Below are 17241 nucleotides of genomic sequence, written 5' to 3'. Positions count from 1 at the left end.
ACGCATGCACCTGGCCTTCCACGCATGCATTTTGCTCATGCATGCGCCTTCCGCTCATATGCCCAGCCTCAAAAACATGCCTAAACAGGATGGCATACAGCCAGAGCAGGTCCACCTGCAATTTCTGCTATTGCTTCAGGTGAGCCAGTCCAAACCGGCTGAATACCATCTCTGGTTATGTTAGTGAACCACATAGGCAGAAGTAAAGAGAAACTTACATCAGTGATAGTATTCAGAGCTGTATCTGCGCCAATGCTGAAATCAGAACCAGGTACATTGTTGGATACAGTCGCGGGAACCATAACCATGGGAATACAGAATGCTTCGTATTTCTCCCGGGCTGAAGACAATTCCAATAGTCCCAGGTATGCCTGATGGGCACATATAGACATTATGTAAAATTAAAGGGAAAGAAAAACAAAACTTGGATTGAAAGAAGTAGATGGTGCAACAGAGGTGGGGATTTACAGCCAGTCTGGCTCTCTATGGACACACATAGATGCTGGTGACAGATGGTACAGTAATGATTTCTTTCAGGGAATCAGAAGTGATTTCAAAGAGGGATCACGGCTCATGAGTATAAGCTTTCCTGCCTTTTATTTCTGGTAATCAGCTGTTTTGGCACAAAATTCTGTTTCACTTCAGGCAGGCACAAAATTCTGTTTCATTTCAGGCAGGCATTCGTTGTAAAAGGAAAACAGTGCTGTGCCCCATGAGAAGGGATTCCTTTTTCAATCTTTTCCCCCTCTATTAATATTTACTGTCCATCTGCAGTAGAGTCACTATAGCAATATATAAAGAATTCTATGGGTGAGCGATGGCTAACCTTTTTGTAAAGGTGTGCCAAAATTCTGTGTGTGCACGCTATTGTGTGCGCGTGCCCAGACCCACAATGGAATGCACCCCACCCACCTGCGCATGTGTGCATGCCCCTCCCACGTGATGGGGGGGGGTATTTTAGCCTCCCCAGGCTCCAGATTTTTGATTTTTTTGATTTGATTTTATTGACATTTGTAGGCCGCCCTTTTCCCTGAGGGGACTCAGGGCGGCTCACATAAAATCAGGGGGGGGGAAGTACAAACAATAACATAGACACACATAATAAAAGCAATAAGCAACATGCATTCATCATTCGGGAGGGGCACTATCCTTGTCCCCAGGCCTGACGGGCTAGCCAGTTCTTGAGGGCTGTGCGGAAGGCCTGGACGGTGGTGAGGGTACGAATCTCCACGGGGAGTTCGTTCCAAAGGGTCGGGGCTACTACTGAGAAGGCCCTCCTCCTTGTAGTTGCCAGCCGACACTGGCTGGCCGATGGAATACGGAGGAGGCCCAACCTGTGTGATCTAATTGGTCGCAGGGAGGTGATTGGCAGGAGGCGGTCTCTCAAGTATCCAGATCCACTACCATGCAGGGCTTTATGGGTGACTAATAGCACCTTGAAGCGCATCCGGAGATCGACAGGTAGCCAGCGCAGCTCGCGGAGGATAGGTGTTATGTGGGTGAACCGCGGTGCACCCACAATCACCCGCGCGGCCGCGTTCTGTACCAGCTGAAGTCGCCGGATGCTCTTCAAGGGCAGCCCCATGTAGAGCACGTTGCAGTATTCCAGCCTAGAGGTCACAAGGGCCCGAGTGACTGTTGTGAGTGCCTCCCGATTCAGGCAGGGTCGCAACTGGTGCACCAGGCGAAAATGGCTTTCCTGAGGCTTTCCTGAAGCCCGTGGAGGGCGAAAATGGCTTCCCCTGGGCCCCCAGAGGGCCTCCCAAAGGCGGAAACGGGTCATTTCTATATTTCCAGTTGGCCTGTTGAGCCTGCTTTTCACCATCCCCAGGCTCTGGAGGTTTTCCTGAAGCCCAGGGAGAGTGAAAAACAGCCCAATTTTCTATTCAATCATGGATTCAGTTAACCACCTAAATAAAAGAGTATTTTAAAAACAGGGCTTCCAGAGTTATGTATTAACTTTTAAAAATGGAGTGTGTACTCCTGAGCAGGCATACAGTTTAATCGATGGCTTAATGCAGTGAGATCAAATGGGACAAATTTAGTTAACGTAATGATTATTTTTTTTAATTGATGCTACCGTAACATGAGGCTGCCAATGAAACTCAAGGCCATTTCGCCACTTCTGTATCAGTGCTTCTACATCATGCCACAATGTGTAACACCAAATATAGAATACAGTATTTTTCCAAAGCCCATTCAACAGAAGGATTCAGAATGCCTTAAGCCATGGTTTGTTTAATGTAATGCCTAATTGTCAGCAAGAATTTAGAAGAGAGGGGAGGAAAGCAAAATCATATACCTCAAAGCCACCAATGACAAGGAGAGCGTTGATGTTATGGGCCCGCACTTGTTCTGCAATTTTCTCCAGAACCTTTCCAGGGAGTGTACTAAAATAATTAAAAAACAAAAACAAAAACAAGACAATCAGGAATATCTACAGGGTAAAATTAAATATACATTTGATTTCTCATCTCACTTGAGGCATAACTATATATTGAAAAGGATATAAATTGTTTTAAAATGACCCTGAAATGTTTTTATAGTTTTAACTGTGGTAATTTTTTAAAATTGTAAGTTACTCAGTCATTGATTGAAATTGACAGATACAAAAAAGAAAGAAAGATGAAAGAAAGAAAGGAAGGAAGAAAGGAAGGAAAAAGAAAGAAAGAAAGAGAGGGAGGAAGGAAAGAAGGAAGGGAGGGAGGAAGGGAGGAGGAGGGAGGGAGGAAAGAGAGAGAGAGAGAGAAACAAACAAACAAACAAACCAGGCTTATACCTCCATTTCCCTTTGATCAGCCAATGGTTAAATCTGTTCTGTTCAACTGTTTGGTAATTTCGGGGTATGTCTACTATTGCCTTTTTAATTTCTAGATAGATAATATATAATACTGTTGAATTACCGTTTGGTGCCAAGAATTGACCCTCCTTGGCCAGTCCAACCTCCAACGTCTCCCCACATGATTTCTTTAATCTATGAGTCAGAACAACAAAAAAATATGTGCTGATTAAATTATAATTATATTGCTGACATAACTGAAGATATATGTGTTTCTGCAATGGATGACAAAAATCCAATTTAAGCCTGGAAGCTATGTCATTTGAGCCAAAGATATCATGAAGTGCAATGCAAACACATTGTGACACAGTTGCCATAATTTGACTCAAATGCAATTCTAATATGTTCATGGTGCAACTGTATATGCAGTTTCCAGTATATGCTAAACTCCTCTTTCCAACTATCAAATCTAAAAAAAGTCATTAACTCGGTGACAGCTTACACAAAGCATGAGGGAAGGCTGTAAAGCCGCTTAGTTTATGGGATTCTAAATCAAACAGTAGCTTTTAATTAAATTGGAGCAAGTAAAAAAGCTAAGAAGTCCAGATCAATTGCACAAAAGCTTATATGCCTTTATTCTGAAAAGCAGAGCAAAATGGAGACAAATTAGACAGTCTTATGAGTGATTCTGCCACTTCCTTGGGTAATTTTAAGTAATTTGGTTAAAAACAATCATATCTACAGGAGTGCTTTTCAGATTAGCTGGAATAAATTAGACTCTTTTAGGCTTCCTGATCATCAATCACCATTTGTGCCCAAAAGAAGACTGGGCAAGACATGAGCCTGCTTGCAATTTGGCAGCTCAAATCTCACCCGGCTCAAGGTTGATTCAGTCTTCCATCGGTCGGTAAAATGAGGACCCAAATTGTTGGATGCAATAAGCTGATGATGTAAACTGCGTAAGAGGGCTGTAAACAGTGGTGGGATTCAAATAATTTAACAACCAGTTCTCTGCCCTAATGACCAGCTGGGTAGGCGGGCCTCGGTGGTCATGTGATTGGGTGGGCGTGGCCAACATGACTCACATCAACGGGCGCTTTGCCTTAGCTGTTACAATGTAATAAGGGTTAACTGGAGAGGCAGTTTCTGTAAGCAGGGCAATAAAGATTAGGCTAGAAGCACCAGAATGTTTCCTTCATGCCCTCCTTACAGGATTTGCCCAGTCATGGGAAAAAACAAAAACAAATGGAGATTTCTTCCAACAACCAGTTCTCCGAACTGCTTAGAAAGTTAACAATCAGGTCTCCCGAATAGGTGAGAACTGGCTAGATCCCACCACTGGCTGTAAAGCACTGTAAAGCAGTATGTAAGTCTAAATGCCTTTTCTATTGCTAACTCAAGGACTTTGGAATTAAATCCTGCAGTTTCTAGCCATTATCACAATGTGATAAAGGGATGGAGAAATGTTGCAATGAAACAACTAAACAATTATAATAGTTAACTGACTTAGCAATCGACTTTCTTTTAAATTGAAGGTATTTTAAGGCTCTGTAAATCTGCTGGATTGGAAGTCTTAGACTTGAATCCGCCCTATGCATTTCATGTCATAAACACCTTCTCGGTGGAAAATACTAAAACCCAATGTGACGACAGATACTGTGATAGAACTGGCTTTTGTCTGTAGCTACTCAGCTAGGGTTCTTATCTCCATGTAATACAATCAGCCTTCATGTGGCAGCTGAACAATATACGCAATCTGATACCAAAGATTTCTCACCAAGCATTCACGAAGCAAACACTTTTTCTAAAGCAAGGAAAACCATAATATTAGAAGAGAGTTCTTTAAAAGCTAAATGAAAATGGGATATATCCCTTTACATGTCATATCTTCCAACCTCATTGTTCTTATGTTTCAGCTTTTCCCAACTTAAGGTATTCCAGATATTGGATTCAAACTCCCAAAATGATAGCAGATATTATCATAGGCATTCAGTAGAAGCTTTGATGATGCCATGGTGCATTGGGCCTTAGTTTCCCAACCCATGTATATTAATATCCTGAATATCTGTCATGGAAAAGGTGATAAAGGCCATAAAATATCCATCTCTAAAACGTGTTGTTACATTCTCTTAATATATCAATTGTGTCCAATGAGGAATACTGCTACCTCTTGCTCTTCTGAAAAGGACTATGTCAGAGTAGATATATTTATGAACTGGAATAGGGCTTAGTAATAAGGTCAGCCAATAAGAGCTGAAACACTTTGGAGCCTGGGCGTGGCTTAGCTGTTTAGCTTTGAGTCTGTACTGAAAGCTAAAACTAGTCCGCTGAACTAAAACCAATCCCTCCTCTCTACCATATTGGAAGAACCACACTTGGTATTGTATATATGTCTCATGTGTTGTTATGTATATAAAAAGAAGTTAATGAATCCTGCTGAATCAGTTACCTGTATGTGCTTTCTGGGTTTGATTTCTGCAACAAACTCTTACAGACTATTAGCTATCCAGGAATTCAATCCTGAGCGGCTCAAGGTTGACTCAGCCTCCCATCCTTCTGAGTTGGGTAAAATGAGGGTCCAGATTGTTGGGGGCAATTGGGCTGACTCTGTGACCCACTTAGAGAGGGCTGTAAAGCACAGTGGTCGTACATAGGTCTATTGCTATTGCTATAATGGGAACTCTTATGATTTCTATCTAAAAGGTAAAGGTGAAGGCTCCCTTGACTCCTCCCTATGGCCGTGTAGATACAGCCATCCAGTTTTCTTGGCAACAATATGGAAATGCCTTTGCCACCTTTCCCAAAACATGGCTGGACCAATTCATGGAACTCATGGAGATCAATGGCTATTGACCTTGGTGGCAGTGTGACTGTCCCTAGAGATCTTTTGCTGGGAGACCAGTTGGCTTCCTTGAACAACTGGTTGGTCGCTGACAGAAGATGGGTCAAAAGATCCAGGAACAAGATGCTGCTTATATTCCTATGAGTTCTTATCTACCTTTCAACCCTGGGATAGCCTGAGGAAGAGGGTTTACCATCCCAAGTTCTAACGTGGCAAGTTTTGACCCGAGTCGAGGCTGGCCAGGTGTATCTTCCTGTTGAGACTACTTCCCATAAAACTGTGACATCAGACAAATATAGGAAATACCAACCTGCCCTCTAGAAAAGCCTTCAAAGCCATCAGTGACAGCTAACATTTTGTGTCCTTCGGTGATCCCAAGTCTCACTGCAGAACGGACAGCAGCATTCATCCCAGCTGCTGGAGCCCCCACATTCAGCACAGCGACAGTGAAATTGCTCTGCAGAAGAAGTGGCAAGGTTTTTGAAATAAAACAGAATTCACAAGGCACAGTGGGATAACTCAAATTTTTTTAAAAAATGAAGTTTTTTATGTTTGAATTCAGACACTTAAAACAATTCTGGGTGTAAGCAATTAAAAGCAGTCTCCAAATCTTAGAAAACCTGAGAGTTGTTTTTTTTACATCCGAGTTGTTATAATAATCCCATTAGCCCTACACTCATTTCTGCTTCAAGAAGACTCTAACTACCTAAGCTTTATTTTAGAAAAACAGAAAAGCAAGTAATGTAACACAACTGATGTGAGTGCCAGTGTTGATTTTAATGTAGCTAATACATACACAAAGGAAGAAATATTTTCTTAAAATAAAATAAACATCAAAAAGCAAGCATCACACCTATCCTCCTAAAAGCGACTGCATCCTTTCACATGCAATCACTATATTGTGCTGAAAAATAGCAGATAACTAAACATGATAAAACAGCAAATCATTAAATGCTGCCTACAAACCTGTCATTCAATCCACATCCATAAAGCTTTTTTGCCCAGCAATAAACCAAGTTTTACTATCAGCAATATATCCAATGAAAAATATCACATTGTGCTCTGGAGACTTTTTATCCAATGTAAAAAGTCAACCTATCATTATTTGCTGTAATGTATTTATTCAGAGATATTGCTGTATGTGCACCTCAATCCTTATTTCCATTGAAAACACAATTCTTGAAAGATTGTTTCCTAAATGTTAGTGGCCAAATCTACAAAGTTCTAAAAAAACATAAGGTGATCTTTAAATATTTAGTTTAAAAACCTCCAGATACAAGATTAAAAGCTTGTAAAGATATTTGATTTTTTTAAAAAATGACAAGTTATACCGACTTGTTAAAGAGAACAGAAAATTTTTACACCAAACTCCACCCACTAGTACAGTGGGCCTCAACCTTCCTAATGCCGCGACCCTTTAATACAGTTCCTCATGTTGTGGTGATCCCCAACCATAAAATTATTTTATGTTTTCCGTATTTTTTTGAAATATGTGTTTTCCAATGGTCTTAGGCGACCCCTGTGAAAGGGTCGCTCGACCCTCAAAGGGGTCTCGACTCACAGGTTGAGAACCCACTGCACTAGTATTTCCTACTTACCTAGACTATAAGCAAAAATAGTATGCTGTAACCAGATGTACTTTGAACTGACTAGCATCTGATTTTAAATTGCTATTTAACAACACAACCAATTAAATTAGTGGATTAATCAGGATGCTGCTTTTAAGGCATATAACATTTTACTCCAATCCACCATGGGAAAATTTGCATATAAAGCTTCAACATTAACCTTATTTAGAAGGTTGCAGGTTCACAGATGTGAACATTCATTTACCCTAAGAGGTAAAATTCATACCGCTTAATACAGCTAAAGTTTTTTTAAATTATCATCCAAAAACTTTCAAAAAGAATCCCATGATCATTTTTAAGATGCAGTCTCATTTCCAAAATTGATAGCTGGTCTAAAGGGTTAATTAAATTATACAGTAATTTCTAAATCTACAAAATTCTACAGTATTTATTTATTTATTTATCTAATTTCCAATACTTAAACACTATATCTGTCAAAGTCTGGGACTAGGTGGTGCATAATAATAAGAACAGAAAATATTTATGTCAGCCTTAGAAGATAGACCAGATAATAAGCCAACGCCCTGCAAATCAAGATTATTTTTGTTGTAACAGTTATAACCTTGCAGATCTGAATGTGCTTCCCCTTTCCTATCTTCTCCTTTATGGGAAACAGAGAAGAGCTTGTCTAAGACATTATCTCAAGTTACTTTCTGGGGCACAGGCCTCTTATCTTACCACCGAGGGTCTATAGGGACTTTTCCCCCCAAAGCCTTTCCCTCTGTCCTCTTATCATTTACAAGAACTCTTGAAATCTCATTTTACCAGATTTTAGTACAATGAAGTAGCAACCCAAATTCCATTGTAATCAATGTCATTTGCATTATGCATGTTATTGCATTTACATGATACCTACCAAATTAAGTCTATTTCAGCAATATCCTCACCTTGATTCAGTGGACTTTCTTAAATATGGGAAGGTACACCCTAACCCTGCAATTAGTCTGTCAAAACAATGTTTTGCTGTTGTTTTTTTTCTTTTGCTAAACTCTTAATTTGTTTCCTTTTCTAATACAATTGCAAACAATTAGCAAGCAACCCAAAATGAGAAATAACACAACGAAGGCAAGGACTTTATGAATTGTACCTTAGGCAGTTCGCCTTCTGTTTTTTTGTTAGACAAGAGTTTGTAGGTATTCAAGTTGTTGGTAAAACTCCTATAAAAAACAAAATTCTCATTTTGTTATCCTTTTCATAGCATGACTGGGAAATATAGTGGCATTGTATTTTTATGTCAACATAAAATAATTATTTAAGTTGATATAGCTATGATAAATAATTAAATAGATAAATAAATAAACTATGAACAAATGCAATGATTAATCAGGCCATTTTTTATATATAAGTTTGTCATCTTTCCTATGTCTGGTATTCTAAAAATGCATTGAGTCTCAACTCCTTAAAATGATGTCCCTCCCTCAGAAGACAACGGTTTCTGCAGGGGATAAATGCCATTATACAATTCGTCATGATTTTTTTAAAAAGAAATCTTTATATTCACATCTGCAAACAATTAATGAAAAGTAAATGAAATGTCCCAAATCTTCTCATATTGCAAATGCACAGATCACACTTAGCCTATTTCGTTCGGTATTCCACCATTTTCATATAATATAAGAGAATTTATTTCTTTAAAATAAAAGTGGGAGGAGGGAATAGGCACTGCAGAGAGAATTTATTATCTTGCCCAAAAAGATTGTTAGATTGGAAGAACAGTAATCTGCCCCTATGACAGACAGCTAGAATTATATAACATTTTGAAACCTGGCAATAGCAATTTCATATCATATGCTTTCAAAAAAGAAAGCCTCTAGACATCCTTGGTGCATTCTGGGTGTCAATCTGGAGACTCTTAACTAGCAGCAGTCATGCTATCTCCACTATCTCTTATTTTGGTGGAGGCCTTTGATATAATTAGCCAACACTGTACATTGGAAAGCAACCCAACAATTTCTGCCAGAAGATTTAAAAAAATAACAATGTCGCACCTTCCACGGAGTTCTACTGCATCTTGGAATCTCCTTTCATCCATAGCTTTCTGTACATCTTGAGTCTTGGGAATTAGGGAAAACAAAAACGAATCACACGTAAGGTAAGAATAACATCCCTCAAAGTAAGGTCCAAGAATAGAAAGTGAGTGGGCTGTCGCTGCCGTTCCACAAATGGGATTAAGCAATTGAATTTTAAACAATTTTGATGGATTACAATGCAATTTTCTCATACGTTTATCCCAACGTGTAAGACTCTTATAATAATGTAGACCTATTCAAAAGGCTGTACATAACATTATAGTTAATCCTTGATTCATGACCACAACTGAACCCAAACATTTCTGTTGCTAAGTGAGAGATTTATTAAGTGAATTTTGCCCCATTTTATGACCTCCCTTGCCACAGTTGTTAAGTGAATCACTGAAGTGACTAACACGGACGTTAAGTGAATCTGGCTTCCCCATTAACTTTGCTTGTCACAAGGTCGCATATTTCTGAACAGTTGCAATGTGCCATGCGATTCTAGCACACTGCAGCTGTTGTAAATATGAACCAGTTGTCAAGTGTTTGGATTTTGATCATATGACCTTGGGATGATGCAACAGTTGTAAATGTGAAAAACAGAACTCAGTTTAACAATGACATTGTGCATTTGAATAGTCACTAAACAAATGGTTATAAGTTGAGGACTACCTGTAGTACAAATGTTGTCTTATTAGCAATCTACATGGTTTTACACATGTAGCTGTTTATTTGACTCATTCTTTTGTGGACAAACTAGACTTGGTTCAATAGTTGTGTAAATTAGGGCTGATATTTAAAATACAAAAGCAAACAAGTGAAGGCAGATTCTTTGAAATCGTGTATTAATATATTGCATCCCAAGGAATGCTCCTGATTCATTTTACTGTGGAAGCTTGGAGCACCAAGAATGATTTTAGCCACTCTATATAACCATGATATAATACATGCTCACGTGAGTGTACAAATACTCTGGTATGCCAAAACAAACAAGAAGAACAAGGCCTCTGGGATATCACAATCCAACACCCGTTTGCTATCAAACTTCCATCAGCAATTCAGTCCATTTACTTACTTCTATTGTAAGACTGACTGGAGTTGATTGTCCGCAGTGCTGATAAGCATTTCTCTTACGTCGTTGCTAGTGCTCCAAGCAGGCTACTGATTGCTAGATCATACTAACAAATTAATGCGGCCACTTCCTTGCGGAAACTCACCATTTGAACACACTCCATTAAAGGCAGGCGGACAGCCAGGTTCCCAGAGAGGGTCACCACACATCCAGGCGTTTCAGGTGTCGCTTCCAGAAGAGCAAGGACGGCCTCCACACCCATGCGGCTGGCCTGTAAAAAACCAAACCAATGAATGGTTCTTTTATAGGTATTAGAACACCTGGTGGTGGATAATTTTTAAGCATGCCAACAGTCCCCTATGAAGCCCATCTTAAAAAAGATCAAATTAAGAAGACAGGGATATCAATTATTATCAGCACATAATCGAGTGAGTCCTTTAAAGGCTAGGAAACCTTCAAGATAACAAAGTATGATACTAGAGTTGACCAAGGGGTGTCTATTTAATTATGTGGGTCCCCATCTGTTATGGCCCAGCAGGAGCTGTTGGAGCTGCCTACAGACTCCGATAGCGAGGGACCCTATGAGTCGGCTCTGGAAGATGTGGAGGACCCTGGACAGGGTTCAGACTCTGAGCAGGAACCAGAGAGGCTGGTTGGCCACCAGGAGGCGCCTGAGGCATGGAGCAGCAGTGAAAGCCAAGGGAGTTTGTCCCTGATGTCAGGCCCTAGACCAGTGATGAAGACATCAGGCCCTGGAGCAGTGGGGAGGAGCTAAGGGAATTGGTCCCTGATGCCAGGCAAAGACGGGCAGATAAGCGCCGGCAGCAACTACAGAGATATAGAAGATAATTGGGACCAGATGGTTGTGATTAGGCTCCTCCCAAGAGAGTATATAAGAAGAGCCTTTGGGAGGAGACCTTTTGCAGGATACAACCGTTATACTAAAGCTGGAGAAGCTCTTGTGCGTATTTCTTATCTGTGGAAGTCTGGGTTGCTGCCAAAGCCTTGTCGGTGTGTTAATTTACTGTGAATAAATTGGCTAGCAGTAATCTTCTGTCGACGTGGTTCACCGTACGGAGGGGGGGGGGGGTCAGAACACCCATCTATATTAAATATCTCTTTGAAAGAACCTAGATTTGTTCAAGGCTCATATCTAGTAGGGAGATAACCCCAAATCTTCTAATACTATTCCAAGTATTGACCTATTTTGTAACTCATCCAATTTCTTGAAGCTCTCAGCCTTACCCAATTCTGGGGATTCACTCTAATTTCCTAGGTCATTGTATGAGACTCTATGTATGCATATTAGAGTCAAGTAAAGATGGAACAGATGGTTCTAACTCTAACCCTAATCCCAAATTGCAACCAACCCCTCTACTTTGGGGTCTGCCTCTACTTCTCTCCCCTTTTGACTCCAAGGAGACTTTTTCATGAATGAGCCACTTATGGACCTCTTTAGACTGACCATTCTCATGTTATGGCTACAAAAATATGAATACGTTTGAAAGTATAATTTGCCTAAGAGAATTTTTAATATTTCCATTTCCTTTACTTTCTTTTAAACTGAGCATATCTAACTTTTATAGGATAATTATCTAACTATAGAACTTGGAAAGACTTCCCATAGCTTCATTTCTCCAAAAGAAGACAATTTTCCTAATTTCATATACCAAAGGTAGTAGAAATTATTTCTTTATTCTGTTTTTAGGGATGGATTTTTCCCTTCTATTTTTCATTATTTTCATTATTAAAAATTATTTTTAATAATTATCATTAATAATTAATATAATTATAATTATTAATAATGGAGATTTTGCTTTTATGTTCAAAATTAAGCAAGGGAAGGAGGGAGAGAGGGGGTGGAAAGGAAAAAGGAAGGAAGGAAGGAAGGAAGGAAGGAAGGAAGGAAGGAAGGAAGGAAGGAAGGAAGGAAGGATGGATCTTTCCAACTGAATAGAAATAGCTGAATGGAAATTTAACCATAGCCCTTAGGTCATGACCTAAGTTCTAACATTTTTCAATTAATTTCTACCATGGCTCAAAATATAGAGCAAGGGGAAAAATCAAGTAATGCCACCTAAAACTGGGTTGTGGTCTATTCTTCTCTGGATACTCAGAAACAAATTGGTTATATTCACTCACCAAAATCCGATCAAAAGCAGAGGGTGTGCCTCCTCGTTGCACATGCCCAAGAATGGTCACCCGTGTGTCAAACCCCAACCGCTTCACCACAAGCTGCAAAAGAATACCAAGGTGAACCCAAAGAAGAAGATGGATTAGGAGCTCAGCAACTGTGCAGATATCTTCCTTACATGAGCACTGAGTAGAAGATTTAAGCCTTGAAAAATGCTTCTTGCAAATTCAGTTCTAATTCTTCCACCATCAAATTTAAATGTCTGAGACTCTTCTCTGTCCATTAGGACCCCAGAACTGAACCTTTTTGGTTGCAGCAATCTGGAACAGCAATCCCCACTCTAACACAAATCCAGTTACCCCAACTTTAATACCACTCTAGAAAGCCTTATGCACATGCCTGTTTACCCATGTGTGGGGATCAGGGAACTAAGGAGAACTCATGGGATGGTTGATAGGAATGCAACTGTTTTTTTTAATCAGCTATCTCCAGATCAAAGTTCTCTAAAATGGTCAATGTTGATCCCCAAGGGTTGATGGGCCATCCAAGGGGATTATTGTTTTTATTCATTTTCTATTAGTTAGAATAATATTTATTAAATTATTTGCATATAATAAACACTTGGGAGTCAAACAATCTGAAACTTTGTGAAGGAGTTAATGAGCTAAAAAAATTGTGGGGGGTGTCTCTGCTCTATATGCGCTATTACTTGTTGCTTTTTTACTGATTTTTAATTTTTTGCAATTACTCAGACTTGCTGAGTGGTGACGTAAATAATGTTGTATAAAATAAGTAGTGGTGATTGAAATTATGATAAATAAATAAGCTATCCAAAATAATTTATATCCTTTTATAGAAGTTCGGATTCTCTGTATGGCTGTAGTCCACATATTCAGTATAAAAGTTTGTTTTGACAAGAGGTGCTGATAGATTTCAAGTTTGTAAAAATTATGTACAATTTTTTTGTAATGAGCTTTTAATCAGATGTTTATTAACAAACCACAAAATAAAAAACAAATTGAGAATGATATGTTTAAAGCAGAGGAAAAGAGTCAAATATTTTCCAGGCAGATTTTAATGTCACTGACAAAAAAAATAAAAAAAACAGAAGGAGTCAGCATGGAACAGCTGAAAATGAACCATGATGCCTTAAAAAATAAGGGCAAATTGCACAATATTTTAATCATATCCTTTAAAGAATAACTAGTTGGTAAAATAAATTTCCATGAATGTCTAGTTAAGAAAGGAGAGAAAAGGCTCCTACATCAATACCTGTTAAACCAAAGGTAGCATTGCATTTTAAAATGTTTAAAACATTTTAAGTAAGGCATAGTGACTTACTTAAGACAAAGAAAGAGGAAGCTTATAGAACTGGGTATCTAATCTGTGTAGATGGCTATCACAGGCTGAATTTTCTAAGAGTTGGTAATTTCACTATCTGAATAAATACATATGACCATGAATCAAGGAGCAACTTGCTACTATAAAAATTGAGGCATTATCTGCCTTAATTTGTGTTTTTTTTATCAACACTAGTAAACCGTAGTAAAATAAAAGTTTATTCATTCATTATCCATTATCTTTATATAATAAATTTACAAATCTCATTCAGAATGACTCATTCCACATTGATCACAATCTACTAAGATTCCCCATCAGACAGGGAAAAAAATGTCTATGGAGATTCTCAGTCATCCAGGTCATGGTTGTCCTGAAGGTGCTTTTTCAAGAGGCAGGTGGACTTTCTTGTTTTTCTATGAAGACATTTCACTTCTCATCCAAGAAGCTTCTTCAGCTCTGACTGGATGGTGGGAGAATGGAAGGAGTTATACTCCTTGCACCCAGCTAGTCATTTGCATTTTTTAGTGAGTTGTTGAGGCCACCTGGAGTTTGAGCTGTGTCCTCAAGGTCACCTGAGTGGTACAAATGGATGCGGAGCCTTCTTGGAACTATTGATAAGACTGTGTTGTAGACAGATGGTGTCTTCAAAGAAAAATCAGGAAGTCCAGTTGCCTCTTGAAAAAGCACCTTTGGGACAAATGTGTTTTCTTGGGCTTCCAACAAAAACAGAAAAAAACAGGCAGTTTTTTAGAAAGCTGGAACTCTTTTTAACTGACTATCCCATGCCTGAAACTGAAATGGGATTAAGACCTCTAAGTTAAACCCTGAGTTTCAAATATTGTCCTGACTCCTGCGAGTCCCTTGATCTAGGACCGACCGGTGATCAAACTGGTCAGTCATAGAGGAGATCAACCCTGACTGTTCTTTAGAAGGCCAGATCCTGAAGATGAAATTCAAGTACTTTGGCCACCAAATGAGAAGGAAGGATTCACTGGAGAAGAGCCTAATGCTGGGAATGATTGAGGGCAAAAGAAGAAGGGGACAACAGAGAATGAGATGGCTGGATGGAGTCACTGAAGCAATTGGTGTGCACTTAAATGGACTCCATGGGGTGGTAGAGGAAAAGAAGGCCTGGAGGAACGTTGTCCATGGGGTCATGATGGGTCAAACATGACTTCACAACTAACAATAACATCGATAAAACCTCTACCAAATACTGCTTTGACCACACTGACACATAGGAACATTTCCGGCATAGCAGACACAGGGGAATCTATACTGAAACTCAAACTAAAGCATTTGCAGAACCAAGCTTTATCAATATTGCCAGAACACTCTGCACAGCAGATATGCATTATTTAGTGTAACACAGAAGCCAATAACAGCAAAGTGAATTTTCTACAGTAAAGACATTTTTTTAAAAAAATCTATGTGTGATTTTCAAAAGCAATATTGAATGTAACTATACTTAACTAAGACTGCATTTCAATTACAGGACACAATACAAAAAAAATCCCAATATTTATAAACAACTTACATGAGAAGTCACATATATATTCAGCAGAAGTCATGATGTACATCTATGTACTTACATCCTTAACTTGTTCAGAAGTGATAGGCTTGTTGAAGGAATCAATTGCTCCTTCGGACACAATTATTATGTTCAACCTTTTCTTTCGGGCACGGTTCTAAGGTGAAAGAAATTTAAGACAGATCAGTAAAGCTAACAAAGCTAGAATAAGCTGAATTCTGAACATAGCTTGGAAACTTTTCATCTACTACAGGGGTGTCAAACCCAATCTTATTGTGGGCTGTATCGTGACGTATTGAGGTGTTTTTTTGCCTTTGTGAAGCCAGACTGGGCTTGGCCTGTGTGGGCCATATCCAGCCCTCAGCACCAGTTTGACAGGCCTGGTCTACTACATGATACACAAATATTCAGAAAATTCATGTAAGACATCTAATGAAACTATGCCTATTGTGGCCCAGCAGCGGTCAGCGGATCTGGCAGCAGATTGGGACAGTGAGGAGGTTGGGGAGGAACATGGGCCAGTCCTGGAGTCTGGGGAAGGCTCTGATGAGGGCTCTGTGTCAGAGGCAGAAATAGGGCCAGGGCCGTCTGACATTTATCAGCTGCCTTCGGACTCAGATATTGATTGGGCAGAAGAACAGCTGGAGCCTGTTCCCAGTGTGTGCATGCCAGGAGAAGGGAACAGCTAAGGAACAAGGGTCAACTCAGGAGTAAAGCTACAGGTGGAAGGTGAATGGCCCCTCTCCTAGGGAATAAAGAGGAGCGAAAGGGAGTAGAGTTTGTAGGAGACAATTAGTTCAATTCATTAGAGTGAAGATCTGTTCCTGACTTCTTGCCAAGTATTGTCTGCTACACAGTAGTGTTTGGAAGATATCAGCCTGGCAGTTCTCCAAGCCTAATAAAGGTCTGTAGTTGTGAAATCTCTTGAAAGATTGTTGCCCAGTTGAAATCTCTTGAAAGACTATTGCTGGAGAGGAACTCCCTAAACCAAATAAAAGGAGTTTTATCAGGATGACATGATGGCTTTGTCCTATTGGGAAGCCTAGGTCAGAATAACACCCTATTGTTATTCTCCGCGCCCCACCCCAGCTGCCAATGTTAATGAATGTTTCTACTTCAACTTTGCACATTGTACATGTAGTAGGTCTTTCAGTTCCAGAATTTTTAGTCAGAATGACTAAAAAAAGGAACTACATTTGTTACCGATCAGGAAGCGTACTAGATTGCGGAAAGCTTATATATACATTTGACCACAACCATTTCCACCCTGGACAAATATGGGTCTCTGCTCAGGAGTATGAATACTCAGTAGTGAACCAAAAGGTCTCAAGCATTTTTGTTTCAGGAACCTTTTCAAATCAGCTGACAAACATATGAATGCTGCAGAGGATGCTATAAGATACGGATGAAGAACCATTCTTCCTTTAGACCAAGGTTAGGAAATGATAGCCCCAGTGGTGGGTTGCTAACTGGTTTACTACCGGTTTGCTCGTGCTCACGCACATGTGCAGAAACATCTGGGCAGGTGGGTGAAGCCTCCCTCCGCCACCACTACCAGCTCGGCCAAACCAGCACCAACCCATCTTTGGATGGCCCTTATATGACTTGTAGACATCAACTCCCAGAATTCCTGAACCAGGCTGACTGAGGAATTCTGGGAGTTGAAGTCCACAAGTCATAAAAGGGCCCTCATTCCCCACCACTGGTCTAGAAATTGTTGGAATTCAAGGCCCATGCAGACTGAGGCTGGACATTCTGGGAGCTGTAGCAAACCATGCTTCTCCAAATCCATTCTTAGTCACAATTCCTGAAGGTTGTTGAGAGTTCTTGTTGTCTCATGCTGAAGTTGAGCATGAGAATTAAGGTAGACAACTCTCCTGAGATGACAAGTTAAAAGAGAAC

General features: G+C 39.7%; 1 protein-coding gene across 3 annotated transcripts in view; it reads right to left on the bottom strand.

The window, feature by feature from the left end:
• PFKP (phosphofructokinase, platelet) overlaps positions 1–17241 on the bottom strand; it is an 88169-nt gene that overhangs the window by 20244 nt on the left and 50684 nt on the right. For all 3 annotated transcript variants that reach the window (XM_087712523.1, XM_087712525.1, XM_087712522.1), the window contains exons 8-16: positions 15401–15496; positions 12476–12568; positions 10479–10604; positions 9238–9302; positions 8337–8406; positions 5932–6078; positions 2904–2974; positions 2303–2390; positions 219–371 (exon numbers count right to left, since the gene is read on the bottom strand). In XM_087712523.1, coding sequence (XP_087568649.1) covers positions 219–371; positions 2303–2390; positions 2904–2974; positions 5932–6078; positions 8337–8406; positions 9238–9302; positions 10479–10604; positions 12476–12568; positions 15401–15496 — 909 coding nt within the window. The remainder of the gene's footprint in view (positions 1–218; positions 372–2302; positions 2391–2903; positions 2975–5931; positions 6079–8336; positions 8407–9237; positions 9303–10478; positions 10605–12475; positions 12569–15400; positions 15497–17241) is intronic.

The sequence above is a fragment of the Thamnophis sirtalis genome, unplaced genomic scaffold (assembly GCF_051295495.1).
Source record: "Thamnophis sirtalis isolate CommonGarterSnake01/CBP01778 unplaced genomic scaffold, rThaSir2_p1.2 scaffold_4, whole genome shotgun sequence".
In the NCBI taxonomy this organism is placed as follows: Eukaryota; Metazoa; Chordata; class Lepidosauria; order Squamata; family Natricidae; genus Thamnophis; species Thamnophis sirtalis.
This window is presented reverse-complemented; position numbering and strand designations above follow the sequence as displayed.